The following is a 25,019-nucleotide window of genomic DNA, read 5'->3' on the forward strand; positions in this document are numbered from 1 at the left end:
TCGAAGTGAAGAAGGTCACAAATCAAGAGGTCAGAAGTCGGTTTCAGTATCAAGTATTCATTATCCTATATAGTGTGCAAGCCAGCTTTTTTGAGATTTAATGTATTCCCGATCGAATTGAGTTTCAGTGTGAGGACTCTGTTGAGTTTCTCAACTTGAGTGAAAGAACTCAAAACATTCGTCCTGGGCCCTCTCATCCAGGCTCGACTGAGATCGAATTGAAAAACATATGGTAAGATGTATTGTACAATCTCTTCCAGTTGAAGGTCACACACATCCCTTGCAAAGAAAAACGAGACATCACACGCGTTCCTGCGAGCCTTACGAGACGATCCTTCTGCTCTAATGCACAACTAGATGCTCATGTGTGATAGCAATGTATAATGAATAGGATCAGAATCACTTCTCCTTCAATCGCCCCTTGTCCTGCCTCGCCTTTTCGGCCCATGAACAAAGTGAGATCCGTATCATCACGATGAGCTCGGATCGGGTCGACCCCACCTCAGCCTCGAGTACGGGCACTACTCCTCTTCGCCCTCGGCATCTTCTTCTTCGCCGCCTCCTCCGTCATCCGACAAGATCGGGGTACCTGTCTCTCCGCCTACACTTCCATTGATGACTCCCATCCCGCTTTCTCTGGCTTGTTTCTCAGCTGCTCTTCGTGCCTTTTCCTCTTTTGACGGACGGACTGAGATGAATACCACAAAAAAAGATAAAAGTGTCAGCCTGGCTCAAATTGTACTTCGGAAGGTGCACACGCTAGTATAGACAATCATAGCCATCGCGATGATATTTGGCTGTTTGCTGAGTGGCAGATGCAAGGCGTGACTCACCCCAATTCCCTTTACCCACACCTGGTTGTCTATGCGATCCCAAATCATCACGTCCGTCAGCGTCTCTCCGCTTTCCGTCAACCGTCGACACCTACACAATCTTCTTCAACGCCTTCTTCTTCTTCTCTTTCTCTCCTTCTTCGCCCGTATCTTTCTCCCTTTCTCTCTTTTTCTTCCCTCCACCACCTCCCCCTCCTTCTCCAGCACCTCCGCCTGTCCCACCTGCTCCAGGTGCAGAATGCATTTTGATAACGATTTGACCCAAAGAACCTATTTGGTTCCGAGGTGGGTCGAAAGTATCGTCTTCGGTGATGGATAGTCCGGATTCGAGTCGTGCCGCGTAGAAAGCGTGAAGCAATGCCGGTAGGTGAGCGGTGAGAGTACTTGAATTGAGAGGCATGAATGCAGGTGGAGGCCGATAGTCCGGCTGATCTTCTTTCGCTCTGAAACGACAGTCCACCGGGTCAGCTGATGAAAGGTTTCTGGTCCGAGATGAGAGGATGTGATCCGAAGCACGTACCCGCTGTTCGAAGCATCGACCAACCTCTTTCTTCTTCCGTAGAAGACGGATGATGGTACTGTGAGTGACGATAGACCGAACTCCTTGTCGATTCCCAGATCTCGTAAGCCGAGGAAATCTTCTCCCAGCTCGTCCGCAAAGTTTCCACTACAAATGATACAACATCAGCGTGTCGTCACACAGAATAACAAATCCGCTCACTCCAGAAGCATCTCGCCGTTGTCGGCGAATATCATATCGTCTCCTATGACCGGTGCAGTTGCCTATGAATGAGTCGTTAGCAAACGAAACGGGCAGCGTTCTCGAGTAAGTCAATCAACCGACACTCACTACTTCCTTGAAAGCTAGCCGTATCTTCCTCTGCATTTCCGCAACTTTGACACTCTCCCGTTCGATCTCGTCCTTCAGATGAGACTCGAGATGTTGCGTTTCCACTTGACCATTCTCGTGCAGTGCGTGCAATATTATTTCCTACGTAGTGTCCCGCATCAGCGTCCATTCTCATTCGAGTGAGTCGGAACAAGTCATTCGACAAGATAGGGGATGCGGGTCCACCCACTTCTGATGTCATTTTATGCGAGAAACCGTCGAGAAGAAGTCTGAACGTTCGACCCATGTTTTGAAGATGATCTACCGCTACTCGAGTGAGCAAATCGAGCGCTGTCTCGTTTGCCCCTGTGACAGTTGATTTAGCATCACTCATGCATCAGTCTTGATGACTCACCCTCGAATCCTGCATGGGCCAGCATCCCCGCTGCAGCCTTCTTCGTGCCCAAAACAGCTTCTTTTTCTCCGATCTCCGCTCCATCCTTCTCTCTTTTCCTCGCCTCTGTTCTCTCTTCTCTTCGTCTTTGTCTTCTCTCCAACCGTGCTTCGTCCTTCAACGCTTTCTCTTCTTCCGTTTCTAAGACCCTAGACGGTATGAGCCCACCTTCAGCTTCCACCCGTTGAAATTCTTGGATACGATGTATGACTTGTCTCGCATCGTGTAATTTGTCGACTGTCTGATGGATCACCTTCTTCATCGATAATGGTTTCGATCCCAATGTCTTTGGTGACTTTTTCGGAGAAAGCTCCGGACGAGCAGTGGGATCGCCATCAGCGACAGCACCATTCGGTAAAATCGCGGAAAGCTTTCGTTTGATTTTCTTCCGTTTCGGAGGTTCCGGAGAGACCATGTTGGGAACAGCGGGTAGGCCTCCAACATAAGCTTCATCACCCGTCATAGCTCCCCACCAGTATCCTTCTAACTTCACATCCTCATCATCGGTTGTGACGGGAGCAGGATACCATAGTGGAGGCGCATTGCCATATAAGATCTCACGAGCCTTGCCCTTGTCTGAGAATGAAGGTCCCGCTTGATCCAGAGAGACAGGGAGGAAATGGGTCATGGTGTAGGGGGTGCGGACGAGCGCGGGAGCAACATCTAATGTAGTTTGAAGCTTAGGTCGAAATGCAGGAGGCTATGGGGGGATAGTGCGAGTCAGCGAGACCGAATTCCAGGAAGCCCAAGTAACGAGTCTGAACGACTACGCACACTAAGCCGCCTGATACCGTTTGTACGTAGACCATTCGCTCGGGAAGTAGAAGCGACATTGTGTCCATCGCGATCTAGATTCGTACCACCTACACCCCCGGTCAGCTCGCGAGTTTTTTCACTGAAGCGAAGGTTTATTAAAGCTGGATTCGACTCACTTGATGCACCCCGCGTCTGGCCTCCTTCTTTCATTTGCGCACCAGCACCCCCTTCACGAAAAAACTCTTCTCCACCTTCCTCGCCCACCGCATCATCACTCTCGCCTGCAGCATCCTCGTCTCCGCCTGGTACGCCTGAACCTTCTCTCAATTTGGAAGGTGATCGAAGACGTCCTGTACCATTTGCGGTGGTCGCACCTCCGGATGGTCCATTTGCAGACGATGCGATGGGCGTTGCGAGTGGAAGAAGAGCTTGAAGAGGATTAGAAGGACGTTCGTTTTTGTCAACAAGGAATTCGAGATGATGATCTGCCTTTTGTTTCATATGTCGAGCAGCGGTCCTCAAGGGATGTGACTGAAATACAGTTAGCCGGGTTCTCAACGGCGACGAATCTCCAAACAACACTTACCTCTTGACTGTTATATTCGTAGCAATTGCTCCATATCAGATTAAGATCGGAAGCGAACTCGGCCTTGTTCTTGTACTTCCTCGCTTTGATATTTCGCAAAATCGTAGAAAGGTCCATCGGTTTCTTGATAACTGCGAGGAGGAGCGTAACGACGCATCAGCATGCCGGCGCACTCGCTGTCACTCGTGAGGAAGCGAGCTAGACACACCTTCATAGTAATCAGGAGCATCTCGCTTGGAGACTGGTTTCTGAAAAGCTAAAGATTCGGGCTGATCAAAATCAAAGGGGGGACAATCAGCGAAGAGCCACATCCGATTAGTGCAGTGATGAAAGACGTACAGAGCTCTTCAGCTCGTTGGCCAGCTTTTCCAAGCTGTCGTAGAATGCGTCGGCAGCTGATTTGTTCGACCCCTACAGGATGAGACGAGAACGATGGTCAGCAGGGGACATGGACTAACAAGATGTCGTGTGCCAGGTATGGCAAGTGCGGAGGTTTACAGACGAGAAACGCGATTTATCCCACTCACTTTACCAGCCTGTACGTCGACGAGGAGTTGTTGGAATGCCGGATCAGAGAGGTTGGGTGCGTCCGGTATGTTCTCGAGAAAGTTGAGAAGGTACTGTGAAGAATGGATGCATAACTCATCAGTATTCTCGCTTGACTCTAGGATTTCCTCGTGCAACGGTCTATGGAGGAATGAAGACTGACCTTCATTTTGAGCTTGACAAAATGATTCTGATGTCGGGTTTGAAGTGACTATTGAGGTACCATTTGAAAGCTGTAATCCAGGAGACTGTCGTAAGCGTAATGATCCAGGTGGATGGATCGATCTGACGGAGGAACAGAGGGAGGAAAGTGGATGGTGAGGGCGATTTTTGGTGATGGTTTACCGATGAAGTTGTGTGTGTGGAGGAGAGTCGAGATGTTCGAAGACGCGGAGTACAAACCCATTGTCCGATCACGACCACAGATCCTCGATTGACAACAACAACAATGACAATAAGAGAGAATTCATTCTCTCATTACCACTCATCATACCATACGCAGGCGATACATGATGGCCGACGCATTTCCATACCCAGAAGACACGCCAATACTTGAGGAAGCCGAGGAAGAAATCAACTTCCCTCAAGCATCGAGTTCCTCTACTGCGTTAATTGCACCCTATCGATATCTACCCAAACACGCATACGCTTCAATTGAATATCCTGGACCGGTCTCCCATCCTACCTCCATCCTCAAGGTGGTCAACCAAAGCGATATTGATGAATGTTTCAATGGACCTTCGGGTAGTAATCCGGTTCTGGAGATCAGGTACAGAGGTGACCAACCTGGAGGTCCGGTACGTGGTCACAGAGCGTCCAGTCAGAAGTTGCTCTTGAAAGTCGTCAGGAGACGAAGAAAGGGTAAAGGTAGAGAGAAGGAAGGAGAGGAGGGTGTATTCACGGCGGAAGTAGTGGGTTCAGTTGCTCAGACTGTCCGATTCAGATGTCAGTGGTACCCATCTTCCTCAACCTCGCTTGACACAGATGAACTGATCGATCCGGAACCGTAGCGATGGCAGATTGGCATTGGGCTCCCAACCCAGAGGGTGAAACAGCAACCCTTCTCCGATCGTTGAAAGAGCTTGACTGTGCGTACTGCGTCCTCTTGAATCCAGGCTTCCAGTCTTCTTCAGCCGTTTCCAAGATAACGTGTTCTGACTTGCTGTATCCTCATGCAGACAACGCGATCCTCGACTATTCGTTCCCGCCAATCAACGAGACCTTTCTGGAAGAAAATCCCGACTCTACAGATCCTGAGATCAGATACCGCTCCCTACTAGACTTTCAACCTACGCCTTTGTTCACGACACGAAATCTACCATATCTGTACAAGTGGGTTTTCTGTCTCCCTCTAACTCCCCGACCCCTCCCTGCTAATACTCGCACTTTATCTTTCCAACTACTTCGCTGATGTCACGAATCTGGCCCAGCTTTAAGATGCCGAATCAAGCTGTCGAAGAAGAAGTATACGATAGGAGAACCGGTCAGCTTCGACGACGATACGTCAATAGAGGACGTGTTGCGGGCGTTGGACCCATCAGCGTCCCACATGATCAAGCGCTCGGGGACGTGCCTAAGGAACCTACGAATATCATAAAGAACAGGATGGAGGATCTTGATTCTCAACTGATACAAAGACTCCGGGACGTGAGTGCTGCCCTCGCGCGGAAGGGTGACCGACGTACAACGGATCAGAGGGAAGATTGGCTTATTGACCATTGCAAATGCGCGAATAGCTGTTTGACGAAAGACCGGTCTGGATGAGACACTCATTATTGGGTCAGCTGGCCGAAGAGGACAGGAGAGAAGTGTTGAGGTGAGTTCTTGTGCATAACGGCTGTGCTTGAGTTACTCGCAACGAAGCTGGCCCTCGTGTGACGGGCAGGTTTCTCACTGAGTCGTGGGGCACTCGCGACCGTTGAAACAGCTTCCAGCACCCGTTTTCAATGCCCGCCGTTTCCTTGACGATCGTCCTTGCTGATTCCACTCTCCATGGTAGGATCAAGTCCTATATTCCCTCTGTTGCGTACATCATGGGCACCGGACCGTTCTGGAAGTGTCTTGTCAAGTTCGGGTATGATCCTCGTATTGATTCGGAATCGCGCAGGTATGTCTCTCTCCGTGTCTTCTGACCCAGTACTGAACACTGATTTTGCCACATTGTAGATATCAACGTATCTTCTTCTACCCGAACAAACGGACGATTCGTAATCCGCTCAATGTCGATCCAGCTGAGGAAGACGACGACGACAAGGCAAAAGGGTGGTGGATGGCTGAGCAGGAGAGACGGGTGGAGAACAAGGAAAGACCACCAGTCGTTCCGAAGTGAGTCAATGACGATCCCGACGTTTCAAGCAGCGTGTAGTTGACGAATACTCTTCAGGAAAGCGCATGTCTTTGATGGACAATACCTGCACCGTGAGAGAGGGGACTATCAGCTTTGCGATGTCACGGATCCTCTGATAGCGAAATATATCAACGAGCCATCCAGACTCCTTTCAGTCTGCTCTGTAAGTGTCTGGCTTCTCCAGTTCTCACCACTCAATGTCGATAAGATCTCTTCTTGTGTCTGCACCCAATGCGTCAAGACTGAAGAGCTTTCATATGCTGATAATCGCGGTATACAGCCCATCTCAGGATGGTACCCTCCTTCCCTATTCACGCTTATCAAGACGCTAGTCAGGATCAAATACATGTATATGTGGGAAACGTCTCAGCCAGCGCCCGATGATCTCTGTTACGGGGCCATTGAGGATTATGAAAGAGGGATGTTGGTACCAGATGATGGGGATGAGGAGGAAGTAGAGCCAGATGACGCAGAGGAGGAAGATGACGATGGGGATCGTGAGGCGGAGGGGTCTGTGTCGGTGAGTTGAGGCGATAGAGATGCTTGTATACCAGGGCGAGTGCACGCTGATGCGTTGGGTGGACCTTTTGTAGCCAATGAGAAGAGATCGGAGGGTCAGGATCCGTGAGCCAGGTGACGAGTGAGGAAATCGAGAATCAGCTGTCGATTTGTCACTGGAGTGTTTGAATGCTCGACGTCCCCATGCAAACCCGTTATGCACCTTCTCGCGGCTCTTCCAACGGATGACGAGCAGATTGTCGCCGCCCTCATTCGTATCGTATCCCTTCATCGTACAGTAATCCATACAACACCATGAAGATCCCGCTGTAACTTATCGTACACCTAACCCTCTATCATCAAACTCGACGGCCCTGAAGTCAAGCCGGTTGGCGTCAGCTCCTATCGTCTTCGTCTCATTCGTAGCAGACAAAGTCAGGATTCCGCTCAGTGGGCACATAGCCTCTCAATGTTTGACGATCCCAACCCGATACGCATCCTCTTCTCCCGGCTACACAACACACACAGATAGGAAGTTTTGGACCCCACAACCGTTTCACTAAAAGGAAAGGTCATGGGTTGTGCGCGCCAATCCTCGCTCCTTGATTACATGGATCTTTGACCAAAGAGCTGTTTCGGCGCTTCCTGTACTGTACATCTCGGGTTCCTCTTCCTTTTGGAAACCTTTGAAAAAGGGAAGAATAGGCCTCGGAATCCATGATGTTTTCCCTTGTCATCTTCCTCTGTCTCTGTCCACCTTCACCAAACCGAAGCTGGTTCCGGCGACAGGCGAAGAAGATCACGGGGAATTAGGAAAGGGGAGGAAAGGGGTGGAGATTTATTCGCTCGGGCCTTTATTGAAACCAGTCATAAAGTCTTTGACGTGGATCAATCATGACCAAGCGATCTCACTTCGATCGATCATATCTCGGATGAAAAATGACCGAAAGAAACGAATGGAATATGGATGCACGTCCCGCCTTTACGCTCTTTCTGGTTGATCTTTTGACAGAACGAGAGAGAAATCGGACGTCCTGGGGTTATGTGGCCAGAAGAAAAAAAAAGAGGGACGTGGGGTTCACACCTTTTACTAGATTGGACATCATTGCGGGGTGACTTATGACCGTTTTGCAGCATAAGAAGACTGATCAACTCACCTGTTCTATCATTGAATCAGACTGTCGTCTGCTTCTTCTTCCCATTGTCTTCTCAATTGATCGTCATAAGACACATCTTCTCCTCCTCGAATTGCGTCTTGCTCCTGTTGTTGCAGCTGAGCTCGAGCTTCTTCAGCAGCTTGAGAATCCATGATCACAGCCCAGACCGAAGCTTGGAACAGTGTCAGTACCAATCCCATCCGTTTCTCCAACGTGCGGAGCTCGTCGAGCAGGGATTCATTGGGTGATTCAGCGGTGAGACGAGCGAGATTGGCGGCCTGGGTGAAAGAAGTGTGATGAAAGGCAGGGCAATCAGCAGACGGCATTTGAGAGTTGACATGATGATTTGTCAGAGTAAAGCTTCTGCACCCAACTCACCCGCTTCACCTTGTCACTGAGCTTTGCAAACTCCCAGAGAACATCTTGCTCGATGGAAGACAGTTGGTTGTTGTTGACGCTGAGGGTCAGTGGTACCTCGTCAGCTCCTTGCGACCTGGACGCTGTACCGGTGCGATGATCATCACTCACTATGGATTTGTCGTGTTGATGGACATGTTGCTTGACTGCTTTTCGACACGAGGACGAGATGCGATCCTAAGTAATGTCAAGTTCATACAACAAACCTACTCATACGACGCGACCCCTCATTTTACGCGGTGGCCACGTGTATAATCGACATGGGATCATCGCCCTTAAGTGGGGGTAATCCTTTTGAGGGTGATTGCAGGTTGCCCGATCTGGTCCGTGCCCGCGTTGGAGAGAAAAGTGACGAATGGAGCCGAGGACCGAGATTCGATTGACTTGTTTGGCGGGTTTTCTCAGTTTGTTATATTTTCTCAACAACAATCACATCTATCACCTTCTTCACTCGCCAGTCTATATCCTTCACACAAAATCAGTAGTCGTCCATCATAACTCAAGACTTGTCTTCGCTATAAGCGTCCTCTTTCCAATAAAACAATCTACCCCTTACGTTCTTTCAATTTTATCGATAGCTCAAAACAATTCGGGGCTTTTCGCCACTCGTTTCTCGACACAAAACAACTCGACCTACACTTGACCCCGCCTTCTCTGCTTGTGCAGTTGTCCTTGTGCAGTTGTCCCTGTGCAGGCATTGTCAGGTCAAATCAAGATGTCCTCGTTGCACTTCCCCGACCATCAAAGCTCTTATGCTTACAATTCCACCCTTCTTTCTCACATCACTCCTTCCGCGCTACATCCTCCGTTCTACCACACCACAAGGCCTTCGGTCTTCTCATTCATCTCCGATAAGAACCTCTCGCTTCTTGCCCCTGTCGTTACATACTGGATCTATTCGATTTTCTTCCATTGGCTCGATACCGCCCAGTTTTCATATTTCGAAAAACGACGGATACACGATTCACCCGAAGTCCTTGCTCGCAACAAGGTCACCGTGACCCAGGTGATCAAAGCGGTCATAGTTCAACACATTATCCAGACCGCCCTGGGATATTGGTGGCTGGAGGATGATGAGGCGATCTTGCGAAGAGAGGTATATAGGGACCACTTGGCGGATATGGCTGGACTGGCACCTTGGGTGGCCGATGCGACTTTGTTGTTACTGGGACGAAGGACCGGTGAGCAATTGCTTAGAAGCCGTGGAGAGGCCATGGTCAGGTGGATCTACTGGTGGGGCATTCCTGCCTTCCAAATGCTCTTCGCTTTGTGAGTGTCAGCTGGGTTCGTTTGTCGACGGCGAGGTCACTGACCCCGACCAACTTTGTATCAGCTTTGTTATCGACACTTGGCAGTACTTCTGGCACCGAGCGATGCACACATCTCAATTTCTATACCGACATTTCCATTCTCATCACCACCGTCTTAATGCCCCATACGCCTTCGGGGCACTATACAACCACCCTGTCGAGGGTTTCATTCTTGATAGTCTTAGTGCTGCTGTCGCTGAGGAGGTCTCCTTCATGACCCTTCGACAAGCTACCCTCTTATTCGCCGTGTCAACGCTTAAGACAGTCGACGATCACTGTGGATATAGATTGTGGTGGGATCCGTGTCAGCTACTCTTTGCGAACAACGCAGATTACCACGACATTCACCATCAAGCTTATGGAATCAAATCGAATTTCAGTCAACCATTCTTGTGAGTTCTGGACCCCTATCCTTTCATTTTCAATCATGACTTACACAGCTTTCTTTCTGCAGCACCAATTGGGACAAACTTCTTGGCACTCGAATGTCTCGAGACGAGGCCAACTCGAAAACCCGTTGGAGAAAAATCGGACACGAGCAAGTGATCGCTCAAAGCGCAGCGAAGAAGATGGATTAGTTCACGCGTGCGTGTTTCGATAGCTCATATTGTCTGTAACAACAACCATTACCTTATTGCATTCACCTCGGCGCGGCCGCTGGGTCGGGTTCTTCATTCTATCATGGTTCGCGGGCTCCGCGTAGACAAACATACGAATTCTGCATCCCTTTTTGACGAGCCGGGAGGCTACCGCGTTTCGCGATCAAAAACCCAGAATTCATTGCAGATCGTTGGTATCACTGATGAGCGTATCGGCCTCCTTTTATTGACGACCTCCTGCGACGATCAATCAATCGATCAACAGCTTAACTCTCCTCATCTGGGCCTTAGCTCTGAGCAGACCCTCGAGCTAGACACAGCTAACCGCATCCCGTTCAGTCATTACTGACCTCGTTGATCCGAATGATCCTTTCACTATACCTCCTAAATCATATATAGCGGTTATATGTTGGGACTATAGTACCTCCTTTGTCAACCAAACGATTATGGTCTTTTCGTGAGTGGAGGCCGTTGGGCATAAGGCGAGACGATCGAGGAGAGCGTCGGTAAAGGAAGACTGTGAATGGATAGGAAGAAGAAAGGTACGAGAGGATTCTTTGTCATTGCTTGTTGGGCGTATTTAATGGCGAGAGGGATCTGACAGAGTCCTTGCTTTGGAGATTGTTTGTCATTGTTTTTGATCTCTTGTCCTAATATTGGAACTGAAACGTCAGCTTTGATCACTCATTGGGGTACCACTTTAGCTATTCACTTTCGCGATCGAACAGAAGGCCAAGACGAGATCACTGAATAGTTTGACAGATCTCAACCCTTACGAAGAAGCCAGCCGAGACCCACCGTATTCCTGTCAGACTCACCTAGGTCCATCAACAAGATGCACAACAATCAAAATTCATACCCATCCGATAAATCCCTCTCAAACATATTCGATCCCCCTTCTCCCTCATCCCAGCCGGCCGACGAAATTCACTCCCCACCGCCACCCGCTTACTCGGCCTTACCTCATCGCGATGTAGAGTTCCACCTCGCTCCAATGCTCGAGGGTAAGTTGGGTGACGTAGAGCTTGAAACGGTCGATGGGAAGAGATTCTTGGTGCATAAGAAGGTGTTGGAGAATGAGACGGTTTTCTTCCAAATTTAGTGAGTGATCGGTCGCCATCCGGATTCGATCTTGCTACTCCACTCCCGATGAATGATATTGAAAGGGGTGAGGAGTTCGTAGTGCCGGTCATGAGAGACAAATCGGATTCCATAGTGTTATCCGCTCGGTACATCATACGCCTTGCTGCGCGCATTGTGTCTAGAGACCTGATGGAGCATCGATCTGCTACGCTGCGTAGACTGGATCTGGGCTGGAATTCACAAAAGCAGGGAATGTGAAAGGGAAAGGACGGGCGCAAGGAGATACAGAAAGGAAGAAGACGCAACGCTGACCATGCTTTGGTCTCTTTCTGGCAGCTATGGTTTCGTCCCAGTGTGGCGATTGAACAACGCGGTGGCTACCAACGCGACAACTGTCCCCATCCACTTCACGCAAACTCACCAGACTGCCATCACTCAGCGGGAGACTGTCATTGGCACAAACACGCTCAACAACCTCCTTTGTCTACCGAAACTACTCGCCTCCCATCTTGCTCGAGGTACTTCTCCTTCTGGTTCTCCCCCGGCGCAGGAGGATATCGTCCCTCCGCCACTTCCCCCAAAAGACACGCCCGCGCCACCACACACCGCCACCGTTTCTGCTCCGACACCGACAGCTTCTCCATATATCTGGGCTGTTCCGGAAACATGTGCTGTCCTAACAGCTTTCCTGTCGCTCATCTATCCCAGGGGAACATTCACTTCGTCCCCTACCAGTCTGCTGACCAACTTGGACTTGACTGGAAGGGTCATTCGTGCCTCATTGGGCTATCAATCGTCCAAAGCTCTGAACTTATCTCGTGATCGTCTCTATTCATTCATCGATGCGAAACCTATCGAAGTATACGCCATGGCATCGTTCTTCAAGTTCGCAGACTTGGCGCGTCTGGCCTCGTATCGCGCTAATGATGTGCCCCCAGAACGATGGGATGACGAAACTCGGTCATTGATGGGCAGAAGCGCGATGACCAGATTGGTCCAACTTCAAGATCATCGTCGGGAGAGATTGTGCGAGATCCTCAGCCGACAGATGGAATGCGATGCTCATTCCGAAACATGTCTGACTGGCGCGCAGACAAGGAACGTTTGGGAGGAGATGACGAGATGGGTGAAGGAGGGATTACAGACGGGAAGGATAGGGGTCGGGACGGAGCTGTTCGTGCTGTTGCAGGTGGATCTGAGGGGTGCGAGTCATTGTGGCGACTGTTTGGTCCTGTTGGGGAAAAGTATTCAGAGAAGTCTGTACGAGGCGAAGGACTTGCCGAGGTGTATATAGATGGGCAATTCCAGATTGACGAGGGGAAAGAGTTGAACGTCGCGTATTCTTGTCCAGCCTTTAGCATCCCGTCCGAGATCAACCCTGTGCCATGACAGTCCACGAAGGTTGCCTCTTTTCCAGGATCACTCACAAGGATATATATGTACCGCAAAGCCTCACTCAGAAGACACATTGTAGTCAGAACGCAGGTAGTCCATTCGGATCCTTACCACGACAAACATGATTGCATGCCTGTCACTCGACGCTCACCGCCTAAAACCTGACTGAGCTCCGGATATCAAGCTCCAACGGCGTGAGAAACTAATATAAGTTATAGCAAGGCACTCTCGTATCGTTTCATTCGTACCTTTCCCACCACCAATGGTCTCGATCATCGTCAGTTGTCGGTCAACATACTGTTATGTCGGGTCCAGCTTGGCACGAGTTGTACATGTTCCCATGTTGAGATAGCATCCATTGCACGCTGCGATCAGTACACTCTCAATTCATAGGCCGTCCAATTTTCTCGCACGACCACAGCCGCCCATAGTTGGGAGGCAGAAGGTTTTTGATTCCTGGCTGCAAACGTATGACCTTCCCCGCCTCTCTTCGCCGTTCGGTCTTCTGTCACCTTTCATCTGAACCCAAGATAAGCAAGAAAAAAGTTTACAGTTCAGATGAAGAACAAAGTTCACACATCATGATGTTCTTGACCGCCCGCAGGTACGATCCATCTCATCTCGTACAATACATTACTCTACTTTCCTGTGCCTGCCGACCTCCAAGCGGGAACTCGTACCTTGCCTCTTTGGTGTTCGGTGACTATCTCTATCGAAATATCACAATACCCGTCCCAACGATATGGAGCGTCAAGATCTTCACCTTGCAGAGTTGGCCTTGTAGACTTCCGAATGGGCGTACAGTACAGGACGAAGAATGTGATTACAGTATTGATCCCGGTATGACTGATTTGGTCGAAGATCTGAACAATGTCCTTTTCTCGTTATCACCCAGCCTATTGTTCCTATCTTGGGGACCGATTATCTTGTTCGGTTCGGCAACCGGGACATCTCACAATGTGGTTCTCGACAAAGATCATCCCTTGGAAGCAAGACAGTTGTTACCCAAGTGCTCGTAACAAAATACCATCTGGTGCAAACCAGACGTCTTGAGGCAACGGGATCGGACGACCTGCCATCTCAGTGGACGGGATCGACAATCCGCGCCGGGCCACAGTCCACCACCGCTCTGGCGGCCATAGAATCCAGGCTATTTCTTTATGACGGGAAAAGGCAGGTTGGATCTACTGGTAATTGGGACATATGGTTCCAGCAGACGATCTAGGACATGGATGTCACGTTCTAGTATCTGTTCCCTTCCGTTACAATTCCTCTCTGAGGGACATCGCCCAGATTTACAAGGGTGATTTGGTTTCGACTGCAACTTTCCTGCATAGCTGAATCTCCTCTCTCTACCTAGCAGACATGAGCAGGGTAGTAGATCATGAATAGAGTGACTGGTTGGCGATGACTACGCTCTATGTGCGATGCATGGCGTCAAGTCGACTTGCCACGGCGACAGCTTGAGGTGTGTTATCATCTCGACAGATACGATGCCACCCTCTTGTGCAAGGTACTCTATGCTATGCCGTGCTAGTGGAATCCGGGAACACATAGAACATACGGGATCATGTCTGATCCCGACTTGCCCTTCGTCGATCAGGTCTGGCCCTTGACGGAGTGACAACCCTTCCCCAGATCCCGTCTATCTGCGCTCTTCCTCAAACGGCGAAGAAGTGTCCGAGTCCCACCCAAAACCGAATTGGAGCGACACGCACGCTGCACGTGTATCGGCTCTGTATCTATCACGATACGATGGCGACAGGAATGTGACACACCGCATCCTTTGCTCAGCAGTGACGATAGACGTATCGTCAACCTTGGACGAGTGGTCGGTGGACGTCGGTCAGCGCCTCTCCGCGTGGCGATCTCTTTCACGCCACAACGTGCCCTATCACGACACGGTGACAGACTACGATATCCTTTTCGTTCCTGCGACGAAATTATGCAACACCAGGACGACCACTTCCTCATGGTCTGTGAGCAGTGATGCAAATCGAGAGGCCACTCAATATCTGCCATCGTGCGAGACGGTAGCCTTGCCTTCAGTCTGTAGTAATAATTGAGATGGCACGACAATTCATTGCTCGGTTTGGAACTCCCGTTGGTGGACTAGAAAATGCGCCATCCTGTTTTGGCGGGTACCCGCAAAGGCAGCATTCGCATTCGGACCTATTTCATCGGATTTCACTACCATCATGTACGTTACTTTGTACGTTCGGGCTGCCATCACTCTTGCCACGTACGCAGCTTGGATGTCTCCCGCGAGCCGCCGGTTTTACCATCACCCTGAGACGGGAAGGACGCAGGAAACTGTTCATGTCGATTCGTAACCAGTACCGTCAGGAATCGGAGCGAGATCGCTGTCGTAACCCGTACATGTGCCTTTGGATGATCGATCGCATCCATTTCAGAGTGACAGACGTAAGACGTTGACGTACGTCAAGAGCGTTTTCTGATACGTCCATCTTCCTTCGACGAAAATAGCTGTTTTGGTGTCAGTCTTGTGGCGAAATGATGAGGTATGTGAGCATACGGAATACGCCTTCACATGCTTGGCTGTTTGCCACCCTCTGGACATGTGTCTCATACGGGACTCAGCCGAAGAGCAAAGTAGAAAAACTCCGATGAGGATGAAGGCCCCTTCGCCCCGTAGTAGGTAGACGACCGTCTCGGGCCAGGGTGACGAGCGTTTTCCTTGACCCTTGACTACTATCAGGTTCAGCTCGCAAGGCACGCATGAGATGTACCTGGGCGATTCGGTGCTAGAAGGAAAGGATGAAGATGCATTGGTTCTGTCGAGTCAACGGGTAGACACAGCTCGGACCTAGTGTCGATCAGTCAGATGCATCATCCCGTCCGGCCTCTGGGGCTCATTCATCGTCGAGAGGAATGGGACAAAGTTCACTGATTGAGGGACAGGTCGCAAACGCTAGTCGGCGAACTAGTCGGGTACCGTGTATCGAATCTTATGCAGCATTTCTATACACTGGTATGCAATAGTGGGTCAACAGAGCCAGAGGTTGACGCCCACAAAAGTAAACCTATCGACAAGACTTAGCGTGGAAAAGAAGATGGCGGCCACGCTCTGTGGTGGTCGGTCCCTTGCCCGTTGACGCCAGGGCACCGGCACCAAGCCAAGAAAGCAAAAAAAAAAGTACCGAAAAGCGAAAAGCGAAAATTGACCCTCTTGATGGGTCATGCTTAAAACCCCGGTTACCTCACCCTCCCTGCCCTCGTTTCAGCTGCCGCTGCTTCCCGCACTCTCGTGGCCCTGTGGATGTGTGGGAAAAATACCCCCAGGTCCCCTTTTGTATTTCGATTCTGGCGAATTCACGAACAAGGACGAGCGTTCACGCAGTGTGAGTAACCTTCCGGTCCCTAATGGGACGCGAGCATGATAAGAGACGCCGCCGGTTCTTTCTGCCGAGGTGCTGGTCGTCCAGCCATGTAGATCGCTATCCCTCCGCTAGCGCAAGATGGGTGCGTTACTCCACAGGAGCATCCAAGTGGGGGAAGGGGTGTAACGCGAAGAAAACGGAAATGAGTATCCTTGCAGCACGTCTGAACGTAAGAGCGACCACCATCAAGGGGAAAAAACCCCAGGATATATATCTAGATCTCCCGTTCTCACGGGACTTGATGGATCCCATCTTCAACATCAAAGTCATATCTTCCATCAGTTGGGACATCATCGCCAAAGTATAAACGTACTCCCGACTATCTTCGTCATATCCACATGTCTCTTTGAAAAGATAAGCCACCCACCCACCGCCCAGAACGAGCTCCATCTCACTTTGGTTCCCGCACCACAACGACGAACCAGACCCTCCTTGCTTCTGCATATAAAAGAGTCCAACGGTGAACCTCGACGTCTTTGAGATTCTTTTCTGAAGCACCAAAGTCTTCGGTAGACCGCAACTCCAACTTCTACCGGGTGTAGAGGTTGGCACTGCTCCCGACACTTGTTTGTCACCGAAGCAGGCCACTCCCACCGCCCCATACGAGACCTCATTACGGCAGGAACCGTCGTCATCAGGTGTCGATACCAATTGTTTTTCGATTCCCGTGTCTTACTTTTGCGATATAACCTAGCGTACCAAGGCAGGACCTGGCGCTAAATCGTACCCGTATTCGAGAAAGACAGGAATCACAAAGACGATTGTCTAGAAAGCTTTTGATAGTCATTCGAGACTTTGGACAACCTATCTTCCTCGTCCTATCGATTCACAGATCTGTGTGAGATTCGATCGACCTGCGAGCAGTTTGAGGCGCAAGCTCAGCGAGTCGGTCAACTCGAACTGATCACATCTCACAACTTGCGACGCGAGACAGATAGACTCTGTTGGATCTGTTGGAAGTGATCTACGTGTCTGAACCGTGAGTGAAACAGTTCAAGTGTTGTGCACCCCACACGATTCCACACACTCAATCACGAGAATCGACATGACACGAGGCTGATTGTGCGTTTCACCTCACGGCGCACAGTTCACATACGAGCCGATAAACCGCTACTCTTCCTCGATCTTACAGACGCATCGTATACCTTTGAAATCGCTGGATAGCCATAGTCTGGATCGTGATGGTGAGTGTCGTGTTCAGTTCACTGTACCTGAATCAGCATCTCTCTTTGTTCCACCTCCTTGCTCTCCTCCTCAGTGTCCAAGTGACTATCCCTTAATATGCTTGAACCATCACTTTTCGTGTCTCTGCGCTAAATCTTTTTGTTCTGAGATCACTGGAGAGACGGTCTTTCTGTCCCTCCTACAAGCTTGTTCTTTGACGAGATCATGTTTCGCGGGGCCACGCATTGTGTGTGTGTGTGGGGGGGGGGGTGCTGTGTATTTGTGTTCTATCGTAGGGATCTGTGCACGTTTGGGTTGGATGACTCTAAAGGGTCGAGAACAAACGCCCAAAGCGTTGATCGAAACCCCCTTTTCATCTCACACAACCGTCACTTGCCCCCCCACCCCACCCCCGTTTCATCCTTCTTCCTTCTTTCGTTCCATTCTACATCGTCTTCCTTCCTTCCATTGCTTTCTCCATTTTCTTCGACATTACCTGGTGCATCCATATCTTTCCTATCGCTTTGTTCCTTGCCTCTGCTCTTGTTCACTTAGCACCAGACCTCTTCGCTGACGACCTCAAACTTCCCAAACTCACCTGCAGACGTACCCCGACAGTAGACCCCGGATCCACATCAAGAAACACGTGTCTTTCTCCTACCCACTTCCAGACAGTCCACCTCTCACGCCACCAGCTCTGTACAAAGGGCAATCGCCAATCACGAGCACCAGATCCAACATGAGCTCTCAACGACATCCTTACAGCAATGGGACACCTGGTGCGGGTCCCTCGCCGATTGGATCGCCTTCAAATCTGCCCGGCCTCCTTCCTGATGACCCACATGATCAGCTCTCACCTTCGAGCGAAGCATCCATCGTCACCCCGATAGGTGCCGATCACGTCAACACCACACCCAAAATGGCATCGGAGCATTTCATGCTGTCATCCTTCGCCCATATGTCTACGCCGGAGCTCGTCATACCCCAAGATCTCGCTTCGCGTGGTTTCCCTCTGCTCCCACCTCATCATCCTCTCCGGTCAAAGATGCATAGTCAGCCTAGCAGTGCGCCGAGCACCCCTCCTCATACACCCAAGGGCCATCCGCTGAGCACCCCTGGTGGTACCTACTTCTCCTTTGGCAACACTAACGTAAGTCACTCTGTCCACACCGATCGCTCGTCAATATGCTAATCGCGTTCCACCTGTAGCAAGCCAAGACTAGGCCAGCACCCTACCAATACCACCAGAACAGCTCTTCCTATACTACCACGCTCACCTACTTTCTCCGAATCCCTCGAAGACTGCGACCAGTTCTACTAGTGGCTGTGTGTATACTTACTTTCGGTCTCGTTATGCTCAGTAGAGCCATGTCTTTGGCCAGTCATATGGAATACAGGATGGCGAGTCGACCGACAGCCTTCGCTCGTCGCTTTGTGGAGATTTCAGGAATGAATGACATCAACGCGAAAGATCAATATCCTCTGGTCATTGACGCTGTCGAGAAGGCTAGACTGGCGGAGGCTGCCGTGCAATCAAAAGTGCATTCCTCAAGTGGCGACGCAAAAGGTCTGGTCTTCGAGAACACACAGGAGGAGCTGGCAGCGTTGATCAGCGTGAGTCTCATTGCTTTGCGCTATTCCGCATTTGCGCGAATCATAGCTGACAAGTTGGGTTGTATATAGTTCATTACATCAACCACTGCCAATGCCCTTCCTGATGTCGATCCTACGAATCCGATGGATCCCTCTGTCATCCTCGACTTCGACCCAGCTCACCCAAACGCCAAACAAGATCTCGAGCTCCTCCAGAAGGAAGTCAACGCTCTCTACCCCTTGGTTCTGTTTGGAAAGATGCGTGATCCATGGCATCGTGAGATCAAGCGTATGCTTGCGGAATACAAGATCAAACCCAGCCCATTGATCGTCGACGTCGATCAACGGAATGATCATTCGATCTTCATACCTGTCCTCGCGCGATTACTGGGTACCACCGATCTCCCGCAGCTCTTGCTCCAGGGTGAAGCTCTGGGCTCTTACCACGAAGTCTTGAAGTTGAGAGAAACCGGTACACTCCAATCGACATTGGAGGAGTCGGGTGCTGTGACTGTCAGGGAGATCAAGAAGAAGAAGAAGGGTGTGAAGGAGAGGGAGAGGCTGGAGAACGAGCGAATACTAGGTCCGGCACCTATTGTCGAAGCTCTGTAAGGTGATTGTGGAGACGGCTTCGAGCGAGGAGATACAAGAGGAAGGATTTGCGGGTTGTTTAGCTTCCGCTTTGATGGCGATACAATACGAGATATATACGACAACATTTACGTGGCTATCTGTTCCTCTTTCACTTTCAAAATATAGGCTCTTTGTACATGATAGAGCGACATCCGTCGCTATAGATAATATTACATTTACAGTACGAGTACCTTACTTTTACCATATGTCATGCTGTGATTATCATGCGAAAGGGAACGCCCAGATCGTCAAACAACACCCAACTGAGTGTGAGCCCCACGGTCTCGAGATCGCAATGCGGGGTTAACCTTTCGCGATGACATCTTCGTCGGCCCCTTGGCAACGAGCAATGGAAGGGAAGGGATGTTTTACAGGTAGTTTATGTACCGGACTCCGGTCCTTTTCCCTACCTTTTGGCCGGTCATCTCCGGCCCATGACGAAAAGTGAAGTGTGATTTTTATCGGTGTCGTCCGACTCGTCCTCCACCTCCAGGTTCTTCGCTTCTACTCGAATCCCCCTCCTCTCTTCTTTCCCCCCCGACCGTCTACGCTTTTCTATCACAGGAAAGAGATGAGGACCAGGCGGATTAGATGGCGATATGGATGGGAAAACTACGGATCGAATCCAGGGTGAATAAAACTACACACACAAAGGATGGATCCTGAGTCCACAAGGCTTAAGATACAACAGTACTCGTAGTAGTATCTCTCTTCTCCTATAGTATATGGGAAGTGATGACGAAAGAGAAGAAATTACAGAGATTACGGATTGACCCATATGCAGAGAGGGTTGTCGTACTCGATAAACCATCTAAAAAAAGACGCGATCGAGGATTGTCGCTCGTACATGTCACTTTATGACAGCCTCGTCAACCCATAGATAGTATTCTCCAGATATCAGACAGGGGTCATCATTTCCTCTTGGTCATCTTGCCGCACGCGCTCGTACTCGTAGTGCATGTACGGTCCATCGCCACTGTTTAGCTACGAGCATAATTACGAACGAACGGAAGAACGAAAGGACGAAAGAACGAAACTCTATAGACCAGTGACGGATCTCCAACAATCGAGCGAGACTATCAAAGCCGTTCGTATTCATACATCATCACACTCTCAAAGTCATTGAGCTACAGCGCGAGGAGAACAGAGGAATGTCGCATCGATCTCACTTTCCAACATAACAAAAACGACGACGATATATCATCTCACCATTGACGAGATAATACCGCTGTGATCAACGGACTGACTCAACCCTCACGCGATGTTCGGTAAGAATACGAAGAGCGGGCAAACGCCTTTACCGTTCGCTCAAGTAGCGGTCCTGATGGGCGTTCGACTTGCTGAGCCTAGTGAGTACGATATGGTCGAGGAAGGCCAGCAATGGGGTTGATCATGACTGATCGGTGTGATCGGGTGGAATAGTCAACTACACAGGTGAGTTTTCGACGAGAGGTTTCACCGACGGTGTCGATCATCCCTTCATGTTAGAATAGATCAATTCGAGAATACTACCGCGGAGACGACAACAGATCATGAGGAGTGACGACAAGTGCTGACGATCTGATATTTACAACAGTCATTTTCCCCTTCATCAACCAGATGGTGGAAGAGTTGAAAGTCACCGATAATCCTGATAGGATAGGATTTTACTCCGGTTTGGTCGTATGTCCTCTCTCCTGTTCTGTCCTCTCCCGCCTCCTTACCTTTCCCTCCTCATGTCCGTTGAGCGAGAACTGACCGAAAACTCTCCTTGTGCGATCGTAGGAATCGGTTTTCGCCTTTGTCCAATTCTTCACTGTGTACCATTGGGCCACAATGTCAGAGTGAGTCCAAACGGTCTTCTCTTGCCGACCCAGTCCTTTGAACCTTTCCCTCCGCCTAGTCACACTGATTTCCGGCAACTGACATTTCCCGCTCACCAGCAAGATTGGACGGAAACCTATCATCTTGTTCGGATTGGTGGGCGTTGCAATTTCAGGATCACTCTTGTATGTTCTCTTTTCTACTCTGCTCATCTATGAAGTGCTGATAAGAAGGGTTCATGCGCTCGTTCAGCGGCCTGGCAACTTCGTTCTGGCTCATGATCTTTTACAGATGTCTGAGCGGCGCGTTGAACGGGAATGCAGCTGTGAGTCGGAATGGTTCATCCCCTCTCGCATGACTGTGAGGTCATAGGACATCCGCCGCAAGGGCGCATCCGTGCTTCGGGTGGACTATCCAGTGACAACGGGTTGACTGTTCCCATCATAGGTCATCAAAGCGGCAATAGGCGATATCACGGACGAGTCCAACTCGACAGAGGCGTTCGCTATGTATGGCTTAGCGTGGACTGTGGGAGCGATCATCGGGTGAGTGACGCTCACAACCCCTAGAGCTGTCGCACGACGCTCGCAGAAAGGTAGCAAGGGCTAACTTTTGATTGCAGAAACTCGTTGGGCGGAACATTATCACATCCCTACGAGCAATATCCTAGCTTATTTGGGTCATTCTCGATGTTAGAAACTCATCCCTATCTCCTTCGTGGGTGTCCCTCCTCGTGACTTCACATACTGCTACTAATGACGTATGACGTGTGCGTCATGTCACAGCATGTCTTGTCGCTGCCGGTTGTACCTTGGCTGGCTTCATCTTCTGTTCCATCTTCTATCAGGAATCGTTACCTGCCACGACATCTTCTCGAAACCGTCGGTCGTTCTCATTGTCGATGCTTGCATCTCCATTTGCTAAAAATCACAAACGACACTTGTCCACCGCATCGTTAGTCTCCGAAGCAGAAACGCTGGTGGATCCCGAAGCTGCAGCGAGAGAGGAACTGCTAGGTGGGAAAGGGAGTACCGATCGGGACCGTGCGGGGAGTAGTGGGACTGGCGTGGTACGGGAAGGAAGAGATGGAGCATGGAGTATTTGGGAACTGTTAAGGTTCAGGAAGGTGAAAGTTATGTGTGGCACCTATTTCTTGAGCCAGTGAGTGGTCACAGCACCGAACCGATAGAGAGAAAGAGCGATGCTGATCGATACCGATGATGTACGCAGATTCGTACAAGCTGGCTGGACAGCGGCGTCCTTACTGTTCTTCTTCGATCGATATAAGTCAGTGAAGGGTCAAACCTCGATCGCAAATGTTCCACGCTGATGTCCCCCATCTTTACAGCGGACTGGGCATGTCCGTAGGTGCAAATCTATTCGACACCCAGATTACACCATTGCAATCCTGACAGAGCTGACTCTGTCGAACAGGCTCAAGCCATAGGTGTAGTCATGGCTATCAACGGATTCTGGACCATTGCTTGCCAGATCCTCCTTCTCACTCGACTTCGCAACTGGTTCGGCATTTCTCTCGCGTACAAGATCCTTTCGGTCGGCTGGCCTCTCGTTTGGGTTCTCCTACCAATGCTTCGCAACGTCCTGTTAGCGACCGAAACGTCCTTACCACCTGATCCAGTCTCCAACCCCAATGGATACGGACCGGAAGTCTATGCGGTAGACCGACGATGGCCCACGACGGTCTGCGTCAATCTGTACTTGAGCTTTGTCACCTTGGTCGGGATGTCGAATGGTCTTTTGATGGTACTAGTGAACTTTGCAAGTCCGGATAAAACGGCACTGGGTGCCATGAATGGGATTGGCACAGCCGCAGGGGTAGGCAGAGAAATGACGTGTCCCTTTCCTTCCATCTGTGTTACCCCACTTTGAGGCTTACGCACACTAGTTACCTATTGTGAGAACAATCATGCTGACTTGTTTTGCAGTGCATGGCACGAGTCATCGGTCCCTCACTTGTCTCTGCGCTATACGCAATCTCTATGGACGGCAAAGTTCTTGGAGGGAGACTATGGTGGATCTTCATGGCTTTCATGTCCGTTATCAATTTCGGTGTGACCCTCTTGATCGAGCGTGATAAGACTGCGGCTGGTCTGAGAGTCGAGGGAGGTGATGGCGTTGGCGGCGGAAATGAGGAAGAAGAAGGTGCGGTGGGTGTCGAGTTGGAAAGAGTGGGATGGGACGAAGACGGTGATGTTGATGATGAGCAAACTGATAAAGATAGACGGACGACCACTTAGTGGTTTTGGTATTCAGTCCATTTTTCTACCCTCACAAATTTGTAATTTCCGCATGATTGATACGAAGTCGATCATATGCTCAATGCCAATCGATGCATAGTTCTCTCATGTCAGTCTTTGCACCGTGCGTTGTTCACAGGAGGTCAGACTCGCGAGCTTACTCGCCTCGACTCGATAAGGTCGACTCGAAGTTCCGTTCCCCTCGCGTGTATGCGTGTTGAAGCATGATCATCAATACTTTTGCGTAGTCATTCCTTCTGACTTTCAAACGCGGTAGTTGCTCGCCACTAACAACGACAATGGTACGTATCATCACTATTCCACTGCAGAATATGCGTTCCATTGGCCCTTGGACTACATCGGTCATGTGCAATGTCCGGGCATCGATCGTTGAGCTGACCGAGCTTGAGTTAGGGTGAGATGTTTGATAGCCGAGTTGCGAAATTGCGAGATCTACCGTCGTGGGTCGTTCTTGTAGCGTACGCGAGTACCGTACTCGCAATATTCAACTGTATGGCCCCATTGTTTGGCTCTATGGAGCTTGGTGCCTTCCGAGTCAGATCCAGGATTTCGACTGCGCTCTATCGCCGCAATTGCACGACTAGTGAAGAAGAACGCTACTCATACTCAGGCCGAGGGAGTAGCGGTAGTACTGCTGCGCACTCAATCAGAATGTCACATTATCGTCGGTCTTGGTCATGACCGTGGATGAGGTCGATCTCCGTACATAACATAATCCGTGAACGACCAAAAGAGCATGAATGACAGAATAAGCCTACTGCGGGCGCTCTCCCCCCCGCCCTCCCCCCTGTCGACCCATCTGGCCAGCGGAGATCTTGGTAACAGACCTCGATCGCAATCAGAGGCGTTCGGACACTTGCGCCACCTCGCGCGTCCAGGAGTCGAAATGATCTGCGGCTCCCGGCTCACGGCTCACGGGGAACGCGAATACCTCCGTTAAATTCAAAGTAGGTTCGGAATGACAAGGACACACGTTGGGAAAGGGATCAAATGCTTTTACTGCCTTTCCGCATATGTACGAGGCCGGTGACCGAAGGTCTGTCACACCATGGCCATAGGTCAGTTCCAGTCAGCATCATCAATAGGGGAGAGAAGGGAAGAGAAAGAATGTACCAGCGTGTGGTAGCCGCATCGATATGCTCTGTTGGGACCCTTTGCTTACATTCTCGACACTCCAACTTTCATCTTTCCCCCCCCCCCTCCCTTAGTTCGTTGCAGGTCTACCGGATATTAATATAAATATCAATGGCATGCATAGGTTTTCTCTAGTCACTCGACCGTCCGCGCTCTAGATCATTATTGTGTCCAGCCGACAAACCCCGGATATCGATTGCTG

The 25,019-nt window shown here is 50.2% G+C and overlaps 7 protein-coding genes across 7 annotated transcripts; 5 read left to right on the forward strand and 2 right to left on the reverse strand.

Moving 5' to 3' along the window:
• Window positions 1–521: 521 nt before the first annotated feature.
• On the reverse strand, window positions 522–4,173 carry IAR55_000300 (uncharacterized protein; the record flags this gene model as incomplete). Its single annotated transcript, XM_066943436.1, has 15 exons — window positions 522–688; window positions 834–862; window positions 929–1,276; window positions 1,354–1,500; window positions 1,555–1,616; window positions 1,684–1,824; window positions 1,913–2,028; window positions 2,078–2,816; window positions 2,891–2,979; window positions 3,049–3,403; window positions 3,459–3,589; window positions 3,667–3,727; window positions 3,798–3,869; window positions 3,986–4,078; window positions 4,168–4,173. The coding sequence occupies 15 exons, from the start codon at window positions 4,171–4,173 to the stop codon at window positions 522–524; spliced, it is 2,556 nt and encodes an 851-aa protein (XP_066805978.1).
• A 340-nt stretch (window positions 4,174–4,513) lies between these two features.
• IAR55_000301 (uncharacterized protein) lies at window positions 4,514–6,995 on the forward strand (the record flags this gene model as incomplete). Its single annotated transcript, XM_066943437.1, has 10 exons — window positions 4,514–4,949; window positions 5,015–5,092; window positions 5,183–5,336; window positions 5,435–5,651; window positions 5,741–5,820; window positions 6,004–6,111; window positions 6,171–6,329; window positions 6,388–6,514; window positions 6,632–6,871; window positions 6,945–6,995. The coding sequence occupies 10 exons, from the start codon at window positions 4,514–4,516 to the stop codon at window positions 6,993–6,995; spliced, it is 1,650 nt and encodes a 549-aa protein (XP_066805979.1).
• A 1,019-nt stretch (window positions 6,996–8,014) lies between these two features.
• IAR55_000302 (uncharacterized protein) lies at window positions 8,015–8,560 on the reverse strand (the record flags this gene model as incomplete). The annotated part of the gene is made up of 3 exons (XM_066943438.1): window positions 8,015–8,284; window positions 8,385–8,463; window positions 8,535–8,560. 3 exons carry the CDS (start codon window positions 8,558–8,560, stop codon window positions 8,015–8,017), a joined length of 375 nt encoding a protein of 124 aa, XP_066805980.1.
• A 578-nt stretch (window positions 8,561–9,138) lies between these two features.
• IAR55_000303 (uncharacterized protein) lies at window positions 9,139–10,311 on the forward strand (the record flags this gene model as incomplete). Its single annotated transcript, XM_066943439.1, has 3 exons — window positions 9,139–9,692; window positions 9,757–10,125; window positions 10,188–10,311. 3 exons carry the CDS (start codon window positions 9,139–9,141, stop codon window positions 10,309–10,311), a joined length of 1,047 nt encoding a protein of 348 aa, XP_066805981.1.
• Window positions 10,312–11,167: 856 nt separating this feature from the next.
• IAR55_000304 (uncharacterized protein) lies at window positions 11,168–12,709 on the forward strand (the record flags this gene model as incomplete). The annotated part of the gene is made up of 2 exons (XM_066943440.1): window positions 11,168–11,433; window positions 11,752–12,709. 2 exons carry the CDS (start codon window positions 11,168–11,170, stop codon window positions 12,707–12,709), a joined length of 1,224 nt encoding a protein of 407 aa, XP_066805982.1.
• A 4,683-nt stretch (window positions 12,710–17,392) lies between these two features.
• Window positions 17,393–19,580, forward strand: IAR55_000305 (uncharacterized protein; the record flags this gene model as incomplete). Its single annotated transcript, XM_066943441.1, has 4 exons — window positions 17,393–17,395; window positions 17,980–18,525; window positions 18,585–18,989; window positions 19,059–19,580. 4 exons carry the CDS (start codon window positions 17,393–17,395, stop codon window positions 19,578–19,580), a joined length of 1,476 nt encoding a protein of 491 aa, XP_066805983.1.
• A 1,282-nt stretch (window positions 19,581–20,862) lies between these two features.
• Window positions 20,863–23,662, forward strand: IAR55_000306 (uncharacterized protein; the record flags this gene model as incomplete). Its single annotated transcript, XM_066943442.1, has 12 exons — window positions 20,863–20,950; window positions 21,178–21,263; window positions 21,366–21,424; window positions 21,524–21,589; window positions 21,657–21,729; window positions 21,852–21,949; window positions 22,027–22,121; window positions 22,190–22,565; window positions 22,635–22,691; window positions 22,753–22,768; window positions 22,839–23,240; window positions 23,351–23,662. The coding sequence occupies 12 exons, from the start codon at window positions 20,863–20,865 to the stop codon at window positions 23,660–23,662; spliced, it is 1,728 nt and encodes a 575-aa protein (XP_066805984.1).
• Window positions 23,663–25,019: the final 1,357 nt, after the last annotated feature.

The sequence above is a fragment of the Kwoniella newhampshirensis genome, chromosome 1, assembly GCF_039105145.1.
Source record: "Kwoniella newhampshirensis strain CBS 13917 chromosome 1, whole genome shotgun sequence".
In the NCBI taxonomy this organism is placed as follows: Eukaryota; Fungi; Basidiomycota; class Tremellomycetes; order Tremellales; family Cryptococcaceae; genus Kwoniella; species Kwoniella newhampshirensis.